At 39.5% G+C, this 18508-nt stretch overlaps 1 protein-coding gene across 12 annotated transcripts in view; it reads left to right on the forward strand.

Moving 5' to 3' along the window:
- Positions 1 to 18508, forward strand: part of MAP2K5 (mitogen-activated protein kinase kinase 5) — a 246134-nt gene that overhangs the window by 14161 nt on the left and 213465 nt on the right. For 10 of the 12 annotated variants that reach the window (XM_027571020.2, XM_027571025.2, XM_027571023.2 and 7 more), the window contains one exon: positions 7688 to 7755. The exons of the other annotated variants lie outside the window; for them this stretch is intronic. In XM_027571020.2, the coding sequence (XP_027426821.1) occupies positions 7688 to 7755 (68 nt within the window). The remainder of the gene's footprint in view (positions 1 to 7687; positions 7756 to 18508) is intronic. 12 annotated transcript variants of the gene reach the window in all.

Here is an 18508-nt window from a genome sequence, read left to right on the forward strand (position 1 = left end):
CCCATAAGTCGTAAATTCTTACAGCATAGAAAATCAATATAGCTGATTACTGGAGAAATACCTGTAAAAGATAGCCTTCATGTCCAAACAGCAAAGACAGTGTCCTTAAGAATAGTTGGGTGAGAGGGGCACCTGGGTGGCTCAGTTGGTTAAGCGTCTGCTTTCGGCTCAGGTCATGATCTCAGGGTCCTGGGATTGAGCCCCGCATCGGGCTCCCTGCTCTGCAGGAAGCCTGCTTCTCCCTCTTCCACTCCCCCTGCTTATGTTCCCTCTCTCACTGTCTCTCTCTGTCAAATAAATAAATAAAAAATCTTTAAAAAAAAAAAGAATAGGTGGGTGAGAACCCCTTTTTGCTTTGGAGAAAAGTCTAAATTATAAAATATTTGGAAATCATAAATTATTTGGAAAAAAATGAAATTTCATTTTCTTAAACTGTAGTGTGTGTAAAAGATAAGTGGTTGCTTCTAAGTAAAACTAGGTGGGTTAATGAAAAGTTGTATCTCACAATAGTACACAGTCTGAAAGTTATTTAACAGGTAAGAGTTAATTATGCATCCTAGAATTTGAGACTATTAAAGAGAGTTTTAATTTATTAAAATTTTGGTTTGCAGTATCATCCATGCACAAAGTCCAGATCCTTTTTAGTCTTACGAGAATAGTTGCTTATTAGTAGTCTTGTTATTTTGCATGCGAACTAAGAAGTTCAAGTCCTTTATTCAAGAACCAGGCTAGTTGTTCCTTGAGGGCACTAGACAATACTGCTCATTCTTGAGTCTCTAGAAACCCTATCATAGTACCTGGCACATAGTAGACAACTCAATATATTTCTGGAACACATGGATAGTTGAAGGAATGAAGGACAAGCCTTCTATATCTCATCCATCAGAAAATCCCATTAGCTCTGGCTTTAAAATATATCCAGCATATAATGACTGCTCAGAATCTCAGCTTGGTTTAGGCCACCATCACCTCTCACCTGGTCTATGACGGTGGTCTCCTAACTGGTCTCCCTGTTTCTGCTTTTGCTTCCACACAGCCTGTTCTGCACATAGCAGCCAAAGCGATCCTTTAGAAGTGAGATCACAACACTCAGCACCCTCCAGTGGTTTCCATCTTACTCAGGAGTAAGAGCCAAGTCCTTAAAATGTCCTACAAGGTCCAGCATTTTTCTCATCTGCCCCCAACTCTGCAACAGAGCTGCTTCTCTGAACTCTTCTCTTTCTCTCCCACCGCTCATGCTGTGGTAGCTACTCTGCCTTTCTTTCAGTGTCTTGAACATGCCAGGTATTCTACTTCAAGGCCTTTGCATTAGCTGTTCCTTCTGCCTGGAACACCTTTCCCCAGATACCTGTGCAGCCCACCACCTCATCCCCTTCAGTCTATCTCAACTAGAGTGTAAGCTCCAAGGGGGCAAGGCTTTTATAGTGGGCATTTTCATATTTGTTGGAGAGAGGAAGGGAGCAAAGAAGTGAAGAAGGAATCAGGAGGCAGGGGCATGGAGCACAATTAAAATTCATGGCCGAGAAGATTTGGCCATAGAAACTGGGACTGCTAGTCCTTTCCAGATCTTAGCTGTCATACCTAAGAAGGGCTCTATAAACTTGACAGCCTTTCTGGATAATTTCTTGTTGAATGTCTTTCTACAGTCCTCTACAGTTGTGTTTGCATTTCTTTCCTCTTGTCTTGGGAAAAAGCCTTTGCTATAGTTCTAATTGACTCACCTGGCACTGAAGGAACGTGACAAATGACATATATATTGCCTTAACTTTCTGTTGCTCTTGTAGAAGCTAGACTGTTTCTCTCGAAAGCCCACTTGAGCCCTGTTGCTGCAGTGGGTGCTGTTTGGCTGAGAGCTCCCTGGCGTCTGCTGGTTGACTGCTGTTTACCTTGATAGGCACTGTGCTTGCCATTCTGACCGCCCCTTACCTGAGGCTGCCTCTCCTCTATTGGGCCTTTATGTTCCTCCTCTTGGTTTCTCTTTCAGATTGCATGTTGCTTCAAATAAAATTGCTAACAACATATGGCCTGTTATGATTCTCTTTTCCCAAACTCTGCCATTTTGTATATTTGTGACACACTGCAGATTTTGTAAAGATTGCTTCATAATATTTGTTTACCATCTGCTGCACTCTATTTGGTATCTTGCTAGGATTTTTTCCTCCATTTTAAGTGACATTAACAAAATCCAGCCAGTACATAGACTTTCTGGTTCTACTTTTGCTTCCCTAATGTGCTGGAAAATCATATTACTATGCTCCAGGCAACTAGAGAAGTCTGGAATTCTCATTGTGAACCAGTGTATCAGATCTATCTCATGCACTGCCCCCCCCCCTTGGTCATATCTAGTAATGCTTTTTTGGTCAGATGGTAAAGAACCTCTATGTATAAGACAAAAGTTCAAATTTTTTTTCTACTTCTCTTTACTTAGTACCACTATTTTCTAGCGTTCTTCAACAACATATTTATAACCTTGAAACTCTTTGTGCCACTTTAGTAAGTTTTTAATGATTTACAGTTCCATTTAGTGTTCATTTTATAGCTAAACCAATTTGATAGGCAAATAGCCAGAATCGGCCAGACTGGCTCTGTGTATCCAGCTTTTAACAGAGAAGTATTTTAAATTACTGTTACACTAAATTGCTTGGTATGTCTTTCTACTTTATCCTTCAATACTTCTAATACCTGTCAATTCATTGTCTTTATTTTAAAGATTATTTATCAATTTATTTATTTGAGAGAGAGAGAGAGAGGAAAGCACCTGTGAGTAGGGGGAGGGGCAGAGGGAGAGGGAGAGAATCTCAAGCAGACTATCCACTGAGCATGGAACCTGACCTGAGGCTTGATCCCACGACCCTGAGATCATGACCTGAGCCGAAACCAACCGCTGGATGCTCAGCCAACTGAGCCACCCAGATGCCCCTCATTGTCTTTATTTTAAGTCGTTTTTTACAGCTTTTTTGATATATAATTGACATATAACATTGTGTAAATTTAAGGTGTACAGTCTGCTGATTTTATACAATTGTGTATTCCAAACTGATTTCCACCATAGCATTAGCTAACACCTCTATCCTGTTATATAATTACCATTTCTTTTTTTGTGGTCAAAACATTTAAGATTTACTTTCAGCAACATTCAGATATATGTTACAGTGTTGGGGCTCCTGAGTGGCACAGTCCTTTAAATGTCATATCTTTGTTTCAGCTCAGGTCGTCCTCTAAATGTCAGATCTTGGTTTCAGCTCAGGTCTTGATCTCAGGGTCGTGGGATTGAGCCCCTGTGTCGAGCTCTGTGTTCAGCACAGAGTCTGCTTAAGACTCTCTCCCCCACTCTCTGCCCTCCTGTGCATGCGTGCATGCGTGGGTGCTCTCTCTCTCTCTCTAAGATAGATAAATAAATCTTTAAAAAAGTATGTTACAGTGTTATTAGTTATAATCACCATGCTGTACATTAGATCCCCAGACCTTGGAACTAGAAAATTATACCCTTCCGCAAAAGCTCCCTATTTTCCCCCACCCCAGCCCCTGATAGTCAAACTCTCTGTTTCCCTAAGTTTAGTCTTTTCTTTTTTAAGATTTATTTATTTATTTATTTATTTTGGGGAGTGGGGGAGACAGATGGAGAGGGAGAGAGTCCTGAGCAGATTCTGCGCGTTGAGCGCAGGGCCTGATCTCTCGACTCTGAGATCACAACCTTAGCCAAAACCAAGAGTCAGATGCTTAACCAACTGCATCACCCAGTTGCCCCTAAGTTTGGCCTTTTTAAATTTCCCATATAAGTGGTATTATACAGTATTTGTCTTTCTCTAACTTACTTTACTTAGTATAATGCCCTCCTCAGGGTTCATCCAGGTTGTTGCAAATGGCAGATGTGTTTCTTTTTCGTGGCCGAATAATATTCCACTGTATGTATGTGTATACCACATCTTTAGCCATTCATCTGTTGGTAGACATGTAAGTAGTATCTTGGCTATTGTGAATAATGCTGCAGTGAACATGGAGGTTCACATATCTCTTTGAGAGAGTGATTTGGTTTCCTTTGGATAGATGCCCAGAAATATAATTGCTAGATCACATGATAGTTTTTTTTAATTTTTGAGGAACCGCCATACTATTTTCCACAGTGGCTGTGCCAGTTTACATTCCACCAACAGTGCACGAGGTTTCCCTTTTCTCCACATCCTCGCCAACATTTGTTATCTCTTCTCTTATTGATGATAGCCCTTCTGACAGGTGTGAGGTGATAGCAGATCGTGGTTTTGATTTGCATTTCCCTGATGATGAGTGATGGTGAGCATCTTTTCATGTGTCTGTTGGCCATCTGGATGTCTTTGGAATTTATTGTCTTTACAGAGAAGTGTATTCTCACTTAAGTGTCAAGGCAAATGGTTTGACTGCCATCACAGGGATAGATAGCTTGGGTTTTGTGTTTTGGCCAGAATCATCAGTCTTCTCATAGGTGTGATTACTTTTCCAACTCAGTCTCCTCTTTGACAAGAACAGGAGTCTTCATTAAAACTACTCATCACAAATAGCAAAGAGTCTATCAGTCCCCCAAAGAGCAATTTGTAAAGAAAACCAATACCTACATAAAATGGAGTCTCTTAATAATCCATAAGAACATTAATCACTGTGTCATGTAAGTCTGATTTTATCCCCAGGCTTTATTAGAATGCCTCCTTCAACTTAACCGAAATCTTTCTCTTGGAGTCAGACCCCTTAAGGAACAGCGTCAGCACTTTACCACTAGGTTGGCTATTCGGGCCTTTTGGACTCAGTTTTCTGTCCACTTAAAGCCAAGTGTCCTTATAGTGTTTAATAACTGCTTTTCATGGAACTGCTAGACAAGAAATTATTCTGGTAGCTGACTTCTGTCACAGGTGTTTTGTTTTGTTTTTGTTTTTTTCCTGAAATAATCCCTCAGAGATTTCATGGAATTCCAAATCTTCTGTTTTAAGAAACCTTAAAGGTTCAAGCTCTGGCTTTGAGAGCTTAGAGAACTCTTCTTACTGTTGTGTTGTTCCTGATTGAGAGAGACTACGGTTTAAATGATTTTTCTGGAATCTGTGCCCTCTCTTCACAAATTCTAAAAAGGGTTTTCACCTGTTTTATTAAACTCCAAACACTTCCTCATCCCATGTGAATGATACCTTATTGAGATCTTGTGTATATTGAAATTTGAACATAAACAATTCCTTTGTAGCCACTGTCTCTGTAGCTAGTTCTGGTATAGAAGTGAGAGTTATAAAAAGCTACTTTATTCAGGCTGGAAATTTTACCAAGTTCAGGACTTCATCAAGAACAAATCATTGTAGCCCACATCTAAACAGAGAATTTGACTTGCTTTTAAAATAAAAACGTAAAGTGTTTTCATGTGTGCTAGTATGTAACATTATAGCTCTTTATATTGTATCTGTTTTTTCCCCTTTGTTTCCTGCATTGGTAAGAAAATTTTTTGACTTAACCTCGAAATACTGGTTTCTAGAGCTTATGTAGACACTTCCTTTTGTTTCCAAAACTAGAGTGGCATTTCTTTTTCTCCAATTTGACTTTATAGTGTCTACACCTAAGAAAGAAAGAAAGAAAGAGCTAGATTCCTATATAGTCCCTTATATATGTAATATTCTTAGGCCTCTGCTGTCTTTGTGTTACTGAAAGTGACTACTATGTGCCTTGTATACTGAGAACAGGCAGCTCTTAGAATAGTACAGTAGTGACTCTGGACAGCTCTTATTTATGTAGATATTTAAATAGTGTGACTTGATGATACTGATTTGCATTGAATTCGGGAACTCTTCGGGAGTGAACCACGATCTAGGATCCAGGAACAAATGCTTTGGAGAGAAACCCCAGTGAGAGCAGTTGGTTTGGTCACTGAGCTGGGCTGGCTCAACTGTTGGTTTCTATCATGCTGTCAGATAGATTGCTATTGGCTGCTGGGAGAGAAAGTAGCATTTTGCTCTGAAATGGGCTAATTAGGAGAGAATACAAGCTCCCTCCTAGGGTTTCCATGGCCTGGCAACTGAGCTGGGGGACATCTTCAGAACTGCAGCTGGATGGGAGGGAGGGCCGCTGGGGTGTGGTGGGCAAAGATCCATGAGCTGGACTGAACTCCCCCTGTATTTTCAGTAAGAGTCCCCAGAGCATGTCATGTAAGCTTATTCTCTTCATGACCTGAGATTTGTCTGTTTCTCCAGGCCTGGAATCAGGTTCTCTGCATCTGATCAAATCAGCAATTAGATACTCAAGAGTGACCCCCCCAAATAAATAAATAAATAAAATAACAACACTGATTGTTTAACAAGTGCATCAGAGCTGAGGCATCCAAATTGAGAGAGAGCCTGCCCCTTCCAAGTTGTCCCCTGGGAGGCTGTGTACTTCTTCCAACAACCCTACTATTGCTCAAAATGTTTTTGGCATTTTTCTTTCAGCCATATATTTAGAATCTATCACATAGGCTGTTTTGTTGGCAGATCTTTATTTTTAGAGGGATGAAATAGCTAACTAAATATTTAGAAATAAACAAAAGTCATTCTGAGTCCTGCCTGGCAGATAGTGTAGGTGAGTGACCAGGCAGGCAGTTCCATTTTGGGTTAAAAATGAGATCTGATAGGAGTGTCTGGCTGGCTCCGTTGGTAAAACATGTGACTCTTGATCTCAGCATTGGGAGTTCAAGCCCCACTTTGGGTGTAGTTTACTTCAAAAAAAAAAAATCTTTCAAAAAAATGAGATCTGATATTTACATGCTGTCTATCTTTGAGATCTTAAAGCAGTTTTCAAAGAGGTATTTCAAAACTATTTTGAACAGGAGAAATATCATGGAAATAAGTTTCTGGATGTGGCCGCTTTGATGATACACTTACTCAAATGTACACATTCTGGTTGTGTATTTTGTAAAGTCTAATTATCCTCCAGTTTTAAGACTATCACATTTTTTCAAAATCACGTGAATAGCCATATGAAGCTTATTATAGTCAGACTACCCAATAGAAATGAAACTGTTCAGAAAGAGCAAGCGAGCTACCAGATAGAATGGGTTATGGGGATAACTGTGTTAAAGTTGCTTTGTAAGTTAACCTTATATAGATTCCCTATTCTTCTTCGGGGAAAAGGGAATAGTAATAATCAAGTCACACTGTCCACATCATAGGATCGTTGTGTGGTTCTTAAGGAGGTATGGTATATGAAGCATGTATCATGGTACTTTGTGTGTAGTCATGTTCAATACATGTGAGCCATTTTGATCATGGCACTATGACATGATAGCTTGTCTGGGAGAGAGGAAGACTGACAAATAAGGCATAGGGTGCTGCGTGGGAAAGAAGGAAAGTACTAATGGTAGAACAAGACTGGCCTCCTTCAGTGTTTAATGTTCTTCACACCAAACCTGTTTCTTCACACTCCAGTGACACATTAACCTAGATACATGTCAGGCTTGACATAAGCAGTATTTTAATTTTCAGTTGTCCCTGAAATTTTTGGCTCTTTATCGAGACTATTCATATTCTGAACAACAAAAACCCCAATAAAACAACAAACCGATAACCTTGACATCCTCAAAAATATGGTGTGAAGATTTGGCTCTCAAGTTTTGAAAAGAAGTTGTGTTATGTTCCCAGCTGACGTGGTTTTTGTGCATTTAAAAACTGCAAATCTTACCACTCGCACTATGTTGCCTTTGAAACAGATGAAGATGAAGATGGTGACCGAATTACAGTGAGGAGTGATGAAGAAATGAAGGCCATGCTGTCCTATGTAAGTCTATCACAAATGAGGACTATTGTAATGTATTAATGTAATCGTGGGCACTGTTTCTCGGCATGGTGAAGATATAAAAATAAATCACAGCTACCATAACATTCTTCTGTAGGATGCATAAGGATTTCAAGGATTTCCTTATGTTAAAGTTAAGGGCGTTCTTTTCAAAAGACACTTACTGATCATATCGTGAACATTAAGAATAATGCATCTTAATGACTTTTGCATTAGGTATGGTGCAGACTAAATGGACTATCAATTTCCTGTATTTTTTATGCAGTACTTAAAGTAACGGCTCATTAAAAATGAACCCCTGGGCTCTAAAAAATTTTTCAAAATCTACTTTCAACTGGAGATCTCTTTCACCCTTCCAAACAGACTATAGTTATAATGTAGCTGCAGGCTTAGTATGGATACACGATTTTAAAATGTACTCTCGGTTATTTTATGCACAAACCACCCCCTTTTTTTCCACCCTGAAATGAACTACAGGGTTACTGTTTCAGAGTGATTTGAATATATCCTGAAATGATTTTTCTTTTGTGTTTCAAATTTCAGTGGAAATTTGCCTTAGCCGTTTATCCGGGACTGAAGTAGATAAGCAAGATAAGACAAAGGGGTACCTATCTAAAATTTTAGTACTCAGCCTGACAAATCCAACTATGATGAAGCGGGGTAACTTCCCTGAGCCCTGATTTGTGCTGTTCCTCTCATTGAGTTTTATTTCCTCTTGTTCATTTTATTTTCTTTTACCCGAGTTTGTAATCTGTTTACAAAACCTTTTCTAGGGTCTGGGTAGAGAGAGAGCCCTGGACTCAGGTCTCTGACTCAGCTCTCCTCTGGCTTGCTGGCCTTAGGCAGATCATTTAACCTTTCTGTGCTATGGCTGCCTCATCTGTCCATTGTGGATAATAATACTCGTCCTTTCTACTGCACAGGGTCATTGTAATGATCAATGGGATAATAGATGTGAAAGCCCTTTGAGAAGTTAAAAGTTCTATAGAAATGCAAAGTGGTATGATGGTGGAAATGATGGACTCAGGGCGCTTGCTGGTCTGAGTCGCCATTCGTAGCCAACACAACATCAGTAAGTTTCTGATGGACCTCAGCTTCAACCAGGATATTGTTTCATTGTAATGAAAACTGTGAAATATCTGTAAGGGTTTCCGCCAATAGTTTTAATTTAGGGTAGGAGGAAGGAGAACAAGAAAGATGGCATGATTAACAGAGCGTTGCATTCAGACCAGCACAAGAGTAGGAAAAGTCAATTTCCCATTGACTTCCCATTAACTTATTTGAGAGTCTTTGTGCACTGAGAATTTAGAGCAGGGCTCATCAGTACCTTGAAAGGCAGAGGAGGATTGTCTCCTGAAAGGTCTAGCACTAGTATTGATAGATTGCCTAACTCTCCTGGGAGTGTGACATGCTTATTTTTAGAAAACACACACACACACACACACATACACACACACGCACACAGATGGATTCTAGTTTTTCAACATACCTCCACTGCAGAGAGTACATTACTGACATCACTGTACTTTTATTATGTCTCTGACATAGCCACACATAAAGGTGTGCTTTCAAAAACGTGCTTTTGGGAAGTTCTGACAAATTATGCTTTTTGAGAAATGTTAATGCACGTCATAGTGATAATAATCATTCCCGTTTCTAAGTGCCTACTATATATATACTAGATGCGAAAGGTATTTAATTTTCTGTGGTTTTAATAATGACTCGGTGAGGTGGATTTTATCATCCCAATGTTTTAGATGTGGAAGCCATGGCTAAGAGATATGCCTGAGGTCTTAGGGCTAGCGTGAACATGAGTGTGGAGTTGAAGTTCAGCCTGTCCTGGTGTGATAGCCGGTGCTATAAAAGGTGTTTTATGCTGTTTCTTTCCCATCCACCTCCTTGCACATTAGTATGGGGACTTGTCTATGTCATCACCCATTAGTACATTCTGGATGATTTGTGTGTATGTAATACCTCAGTTGAGACATCTGTAGTATATATTCCCTATGATATATGTTTATTTTCTTAAATGCAGTGTTTACTTTTGTGTTGTAGGAAAATATATTAAGAGTTACATAATTGTCTTTAAACTTAGAAGTTTCTGAGATTTCGATAGGACCACTTTTTAGTCTGAGAAGAAATCTTCTAGCTCATTGATCCCCAAATATGTGGCTTTCATGCATTAATCAATTTTCACTTTTAGATTGGAGGACATAGGCATTGTAACATTTTATTTTGCCAAATAAACACGTTAATAAAATAAATAATAAAAATTACCTACTGTTAACCCATTATTTACTAACAAAGAAAAACAGTGAGAGTCATTTAAAGATTAAAAAATGATGGGCTGTACATAATCTCAGAAGGAAAGGTGACCATTAGAGTGAGTAGATTTAAGAGTACCTACCTGGCTGGCTCTCCGGTCAGTGGAGTGTGCGACTCTTGATCTCAGGGTAGTGGGTTTGAGCCCCACGTTGGGGTGAAAACTACTTAAAAATTTAAAAAAATAAAGTGAGTAAAGTTAGTTTTATGTAAGTAAAACTCACTACATTCTTTTCCTCCCTCATTTTAAAAAATTGAAGTACAGTCGACATAATTAGTTTCAGGTGTACCACATAGTGAATTGATACTCTTTTACCAATTTGCAGTGGATGGTGAAGCTTTTTATGAATTGGCAGTGGTCTATACATTGTGGTCTGATCAGGTCCAGGCTTTCTCATTATTCACTTAAATATTTATAGATGGGGAACCTGAAATCCCCAAGAATTTCTAACATAAACGTTCCACTTTTCTGATTCTGAATGTTTGAGCAAAATCTTTTTAAAATGAAAGTATCTCGGAGAGAGATAACAAGCTTTAAGTCATTTAAAGCCTAAATGGATTTCTTTTTCCTCTTATCTTGTTGAGATAGCCCTACCATCATATACCCGTTGTTTATGTAGAGTCAGGCTCTGAATAAACATTTAGAAAGTAAAGAGTAGGGAATCTCTTCCTCAAAAAGCACACATAAAATTGGTTGGCTGTCATTTTGATCTGTCTTGGCTCTTTTTAAAAAACTTTATTTTATTTTGTTTGAGAGAGAGCATGAGCGGGGTTGGGGGGAGGGGCAAAGGGAGGGAGAGAAGAAGCAGGTTCCCCACTAAGCAGGGAGGCCCCCGCCAAGCGGGGCTCGATCCCTTGGACCCTGAGATCATGACCTGAGCCGGAGGCAGATGCTTAACCAGTTGAGCTACCCAGGCACCCCTGATCTGTCTTGGTTCTTATGATTAAAATTCCTCTGTGTTCCAGTTTTGCCGTGAAGAGAACCATTTGGACCTAATCTCACATAGATTTTGGTTGATAGCCTTTAGTTGCTGATCTATTATGAACAAGCTGCATGGTCTTTATTTTTTAGGTTCATTTTGACTGAAAACTTTTTGAATCCAGGATCTGGGTGGTGGGGTGGGGAAGATACTGAGATACCAAGATACTGACAGGTAACCCTGTATTTACTGTAAAAAGCAACTTAGTTTTCTCATGTCAAATTAATAAATTTGCAGTCACCTTATTATTTCTTTAGAATCCATATGGGGAAAGCAAAACTAGAGACACTTTTACTGGAAATCCCTTAATCATTCTTTTCCATTGATTACAAAGGTTAAATGAATAAGCAGCCTGGATCTCTGCATAAAAATTAAGAAGAAAATATGCAACGTCTGAGTTGGAACTTGCAGAATTACTTTTTTCCCCCCGAACAGAAGCATTTTCTGGCTTTGGGCCAACAGAAACATAAGTTTTTATCAGTAATTTAAATAGATTTTCGTATTAGACCTGAAAATGTTGCCTTTTTAATTGAAAACTTATCAATTATTTAAATTGCTAGCAGCCTTAGGCTGTTAATTTTATGTGTGCCATAATAATGGCATACAGTGGTTTTTGATACATGTGACATGTGGATATCGCGTTGTAGTAAGGATTTGTCATGACATAAGTTGTCGTGTGCTGTTAAATAATAACCAACAATTAAACTGAAGTCTGTTGTCACACATTAGTACCGTTTTATGTAAGTTATTTAGAAGTTGTATTCTTTTCTTCATTAGATATATTTTAAGAGATAATGAGAAGAAAACAAAGCTATAATAAATTGTCTTTTAAGAAAATGTAAAGTAATTGGTCTCCAAGGAGATATTTAATGTATTGAGAGAATCCAGCAGCCAAGTGTTATTACAGCACCATTGTGATCGCTCTCTGCGTTTTGTTATGAGTTTGTGTTAATCAACAATCTGTTTTTATAGCGTAGTTTCTTGTAAGTTATGTTGTTAGAATATTCCACTTCTGGGATCATGGCTTTTCCTCTGACACTATTGTATCTTTTTAATTCCTCCATAAAGTATTTTTTTTAATTAGAATCTGAAACGCTTTATTAGGAAAAAAAAAAAGTACACCCAACCTACATATTCTGAAAACTAAATACCTGATCATTGCTAATTATTTAAAGGACCCTATTAAATATTCCCTTAATATAGTTTACATTTCTGTTGATCTTGTTTCCCCCTCTCATTTTCTGGGAAGATTAAAGATGGTGTGTTGTTTTTCTCCTTCTGTCTTTTTGTATTCGTTGTCTGGCAGGGCTGGCTTCATTTCCTTTCAGCACCAAACAACAGGGCTGGGCCTTGTTTATTGATTAATCATAAGCTTTATCTATCACTGAGACCCAGTTATAGGAGGGGTTATGTTAATGTTAACCTCGGCTTTTGGGTGACCTTTCATTAAGAAACTCAGCAGTACATCTTGCTTTTGTAAATGGATTCATATTTGTTTCTGCTAAATCCCATGTCTAGTACAGGATTTATTACACCTGGTTCTCTCAATCCTAAGAGGCTTGTGTGAGTTGGAACACAGTATTAACAAGAATAATTTTCTTCCTTTTGCCCATTCTCTGCCTTTATACCATTTTTCCACGTTGCCAGAAGGAGTATGGGATGAGTTTAACTGTAATGCCCTCCCATTATGGCAGAGAACCTTGTGTTTTAGTGGAGTATAAGTATTCCCTTTGGTATACTTGACCATTGTGTACCTTTTTACATGTTGGGTACCATGAGGGAAAATACTCCTTGACCTCTGTAGCACCTTGTAAATTGGAATATGATTAGCTTTATCCTAGTACACATAACTTGGAGATTGCCTCTAAAATCATACAGTTACTCAAGTAGAGTTGGAAGGGAGCCTTAGAAGTCTTGTCCAGCAGTTTCATTTATAGATAAGGAAACTGAGGCCCTAGGAGGGCAGATTCAGTCAGAGGTCACGTTGCCAGTGAATGGGAAGGCCTGGACACGGTCCTACATCTTTTGACTCCCAGTCTCTTTACTTCTGGCGGTTTGAAATGATGTTTTTGTTTTGGCATCTATTGAGGTCCTGCTGAGGAAGCTTTGCAAATACTCCTTTTTTCCTGATATAAAAAAAGAATGCTGTTTACTAGAATGTTAGTGTACCTGAATGTGAATAAGAATGTAAAAAATACTTTGTGGGTTTTTGAAACTTTAAATATTTTATTTATTTATTTATTTATTTATTTGAGAGACAGAGAGCCCGTGAGTGAGGGGAGGGGCAGAGGGAGATGGAGAAGGAGAGAATCTCAGCAAACTCTGTGCTAAGCATGGAGCGTGACGCAGGGCCAGATCTTAGGACCCTGAGATCATCATCTGAGCCAAAATCAAGAGTCAGATGCTACCTGAATGAGCACCCTGGGCTTTTGAAATTGTGAAGATTTTTGTCCTTATCTACAAGACTGAGTTTTACCACAGAATTTGTTGCCCACTTAGGAGTTGAACATTTAATAGCCCCAGGGCCTTTGCTATTAGGAAGTTTTCATCAAAGAGCAAGAGATTGAAGCTCATTTTCCACATGGTGCTTTTAAATGTGCTCCATATTAAATAGGTTCACCTTTGAACTTACTTTGTATGTGGCAAAATCGGCTCCGTGCAGTTCACCTCAACAGCTGATAATGCAGTATATTCTCTCCTGGCAGGGTGGAGAAATGGCACAAGGAGAGGTAAGCTGAATGAAATAAATAAATGGTTTGGGAAATTACCCTTTTTTTTTTTTTTTTGTAACTCAATCACATGCTCTAAGCTGTAAGTAAAGTTTTTATTTTGTTTTCTCATCCTAGTCAAAGAATAAAACATTTTTTTTCAGAGGCGGGTTGTTTTAATTCCCTTCTCTGTGTTGCCTGGGACATTTGGATGCCCGTGAAAATAGTGACAAAAATGTTGGTAGGACCCTGTATTTAGCCCCTGTTGTGAAATGTCTTGGGGCATCTTTGCTTGCAAGGAGCAGAAGCATAGTAAAGTTTGCATCAGAACAGAGGGTTTATTTTGTGGCTCATGGAAGCAAAGGAAAAGATAAGCACAAAGCAGGCCTCAGGCAAGTGACACCAGGGCACTCTGGGGTGCTTTGGACCACCAGTATTTGTCATTAATGTGGCTGTGCTTCCAGTTTGAGCTCTATCTCTGTGGAGGGCTCAGTGTAGCCTGGGGGCTGGTTCCTCTGGGGTCCTATTTTGAGGCAGTTGGCATAAGGCAGTCAAGCCATGTGTGTGGTACCTCAGCTCCGTAGGGACTATGGCTGGGAGCTTATCTTCAGAGGAGATGTGGGCTGCAGGGAAATGTTGGACCCCTGGCAGTAGGATTGCTGTGGGGCAAAACCAGGTTGTTGGGCACTTGTTGGCAGCTCTTAGTGAGCCTCTGTTCTCTTAGGCCAGTCTTACTGGAAACGAGAGGGGATTTTCTACATATATCTGAAAGGTGAATGTAATTATACTACAATACAGTAAAGTTAGAGAAATTCAGTAAATTATCAACCTAGGAAATATATCCAGGAAGGCATAAATTGAAGTAATAGAAAAATTTCAAAACAAGTGCTTCTTTCTAAATATATGTTTCTCTATTACTTACATGTTCTTTACTCTTTCCTCACTGCCTTTTTATATATTCCTTTTTTAATAGAAGTTGAGCAGTAGGTTGGATCTTTATCAAGCACTATTGGAAATAGCTAAATAGAATGTAAGGGAATGTCACATTTGGCCTGCTCTCTGCATGGCCTGATGCTCCTATTTTATTTAAGTGGCAGGTTCCCTGAAGCTACTGCAGCAGTACCCCCTTTCCTGTGGGGGATAAGTTCCAGGATCCCCCACAGTGCATGCCTGTAACCATGGATAGTACGGAGCCCTATATATGCCATGTGTTTTCCTATACATACATACCTGTGGTAAAGTTTCATTTAAAAATTAGGGCACAGCAAGTGATTAACAAAATAATAATAAGATAGAACAATTATAACAATATACTGCAGTAAAAGTAATGTGAATGTGGTCTCTCTCTCTCTCAAAATACCTTATTGTACTATACTCACCCTTCTTGTGCTGCTGAGAGCTGATAAAACGCCTATGTGAGCTGAAGTGAGGTGAGTGACGTAGGTATTGTGACCGTGTTAGGCTACTGTTGACCTTCTGATGACATGTCAGAAGGAGGATCATTTGTTTCCAGACTGTCTTTAACCACGGGTAAACTGAAGCCACGGAAAGCAAAACCACAGATAAGGGGAGACTATTTTATTTAAACTTCTCCTTTAGAAGTATAACAGAATTGCTGCAGCCTAGAAGTCAGTTGCAAGGTCAGTGTAGACACTGCCCCAGGCTAACCACGGTGATGATTCTGAATGCTTCAGCCGAGAGGATCTACAAGTTTTGGACCCATTGTTGAATACAAATTTAAACTCCTTCTGCCAAAACACATTACCTTACACTTAGCCAAGTTGAAGTTCATGTGCCATTGGCTGCCCAAACCTGTATTAAGACCATCTGGAGCTCCCTAACGCCCTTACGGTCTTACTCTCCAAAACAAATAGTGTTATTGTTAAGCATGGCCAACTTACTGTCTTTTTCACTTCCAAATCATTAATAAATAACATCTATCCAATAACATTAGCCTATAAACAGGCCCCAGGGTTGTTCCCTGTTGACCTTTTCAGTGGAAGACTTTTCACTGTGATTTTTCTTTCTCAAATCAATCCGTGACCGTATGTGGATCCTTGGTCTAGAGACATTCAAGGAAGAGCATGTGCACACTATAGTACCTCAAGGCAGGGGCAGTGAGTTATTTGAGAAGTGGGGGGATCTGAAACCAGATAAGTAAATGCGGATATTAATTTGGTATTCAAAATAGATTTGCTTTATATGTTGTTTTTGACTACTGGAGCAGTTGTGTGTGTCCTAAGAGGTCAGTGTCATAGAAGCAAAGCCTCTCATTTTAAAGTATAAGAAATAATTGAAAGAAAGCATAACTGAGGACACACTAAGCAGTGTTCTAATTGAATTTGGAGCCATTTAAACAGAGTTCAGATTGTTGGGTTCTTCACTGGGAAAACTAATAAATTAACTATGGACCGCAAATAGTTGGTTAGGTTATTGATTATTGCTGTAATTACTGACTGGGCTTCTTATAATGGGGTATGCTTGCAATATTGACTGAACAGGAATTTGAAAATTTTATCATTAGTAGGAAAAAAACCAGCATGCTTATTCCTTATAAGTTGGAAACACTGTATTAAGTCCTGTTAGGAGGCATGTTAAGGAGAGGTTTAGGAAACTGTCCTGTTATGTGTATGGAAGAAAAATAAATAAACCTGATTTTATGCGATTTGATATATAAGACTTGCCAGAGTAAGTTAGGAGGTATGAGCAATTTGAGTAGTTACCATGTTTCTATCAGCTCTTACCTGCCTCCTTCCCTTAATATTTGTGGAGCACTGTTATGTGTAAGGCCCAGTGCTGGGCACTATACAGCAGTGATTTCTTAGGTTTTTAGGGTGGCAGGTCTTTTTGAAAATGTGAGGAAAGTTGTTTTATTCTTTTCCCAGAAAATTCACACAATGCAGCGTTTCACATGTAATTTCAGGAATTTGAAGGCTCTCCTAAGACTCATATAGACTCCAGTTTAATACCTCTGCCATACAAGATAATAAAATACACAAGACAGGGCTCCTGCCCTTGATGAACTTCCAGAAGAAAAATAGACAATATTCCTTATAATACCCTTTTAAATTATTTTATTGTTTGTAGTACTGTAGTAATTGAGGGAATGGGAAGGGAACTGAGTCTTGATAAACAGTTAAATTCTACCTCTGTATTTGTCTAAAAGTGATCTTATTTAGGGGTTTCTATATTATCCTCTTGTTATGAACCCTTCTTTTCTATATAATGTTGCTTGGAAGTAGGAGATTCATAGCCCTGTACCCTATTTCAAGATTTTTTTTCAAAGGAGGTTCCCTTATACCAGCTCCTTTGATTTTGATCTTTTTTTTTTTAAGATTATTTATTTATTTATTTGACACACAGAGAGAGATAGTGAGAGAGAGAGCACAAGCAGGGGGTGTGGCAGGCAGAGGGAGAGGGAGAAGCAGGCTCTCTGCTGAGCAAGGAGCCTGATGTGGGGCTTGATCCCAGGACCCTGGGATCATGACCTGAGCCAAAAGCAGCCGCTTAACCAACTGAGGCCACCCAGGTGCCCCGATGATTTTGATCTTCTTAATACCTTTATGAGGTGAGCAAAGCAGGCATTTTCCCCATTTTTTTTTTTTTTAAAGTAGCGTGGAGCCCAGTGCAGGCCTTGATCTCATGAACTGAGCTGAGATCAAGAGTCGGACGGTTAACCAACAGCCTCCCAGGTTTTCCTATATTCCCCATTTTTATAGCTGAGATTACTGAGGTACAAATTGCATGCCTTTCTCAAGGTTACAGAGCTAGTAAATGTAGAACTAGGACCTGAGATCACTCACACACTGATGTGCTTACTTATTTGTACAGCCAGTTTTATACAGTTAAATATTTATGGGATAGCAACTATGTGGCCAAGTGCTGTGCTGGGTGGCGCAGGTATAGTGAACATATAGTTCATTCCTTCAAGGAGCCCATGGTCCAGTGTTCAGTGTGGGAGGATATGAAAGCTCATAATTACCGGCAGAGTGATAAATGCTATAATATGCTCAAACGTTAGGTGCTCTGTGAGCATAAGAAGGAGTACCTGATATAGCTTCGAGGACAGAGAAGGCTTCCTGAAGAGAGTAGTGTCTAGATGGAATAAGGTAGGACAAAGGGACTGGGAAGGATGTTTTGGGCAGAGAGAGCAGTATGTCAAAGCTCTGGTTTAAAGATGACTGGTGCATTCAGGAGGAGCTCCCTGTGATTCAGTGCGGTACGGACAGGGGGGCAGGAGAGGGTATGAGATGGGATTGGGAAGGGAAGGTGGACTAGATCATGGAGGGCCCTAGCTTGAAGGAATTGAGAAGCTGGAAAAATGTAGAGTTAATAAAACTGGTGATTGACTGAGTGTGGGGAAAGAAGGAAAGAGTGGTTTGGCGTCCTTCCAGCTCTCTGGCTTGGGAAACTAGGTCATTGTGATGTCAATCACTGAAACAGTGAGCCCAGGTGGCAGAAGATGGTCTAGGGCATGAGGGAGGGGGTGAGAGAGGTAGAGACCTGTTGAATTTGAGGGCCTCTGGACAACCAGTTGGGTATGTTTCCGAATCTTAGGAGAGAAATCTGGGCTGGAAATAAAGATTTGTGATTCATCAGCTCCTAATTAGTCTCAATGACTCCTCTGGTAATTGAAACCTTTGAAGTGGCTGAAGTTAACTCAAGGAGAGTATAAAAATAAGAAGAGAAGGTTGATGAAAAACCATGGGGAGCTCCAACATTTAA

Source organism: Zalophus californianus, chromosome 6 (genome assembly GCF_009762305.2).
Source record: "Zalophus californianus isolate mZalCal1 chromosome 6, mZalCal1.pri.v2, whole genome shotgun sequence".
Taxonomy (NCBI): domain Eukaryota; kingdom Metazoa; phylum Chordata; class Mammalia; order Carnivora; family Otariidae; genus Zalophus; species Zalophus californianus.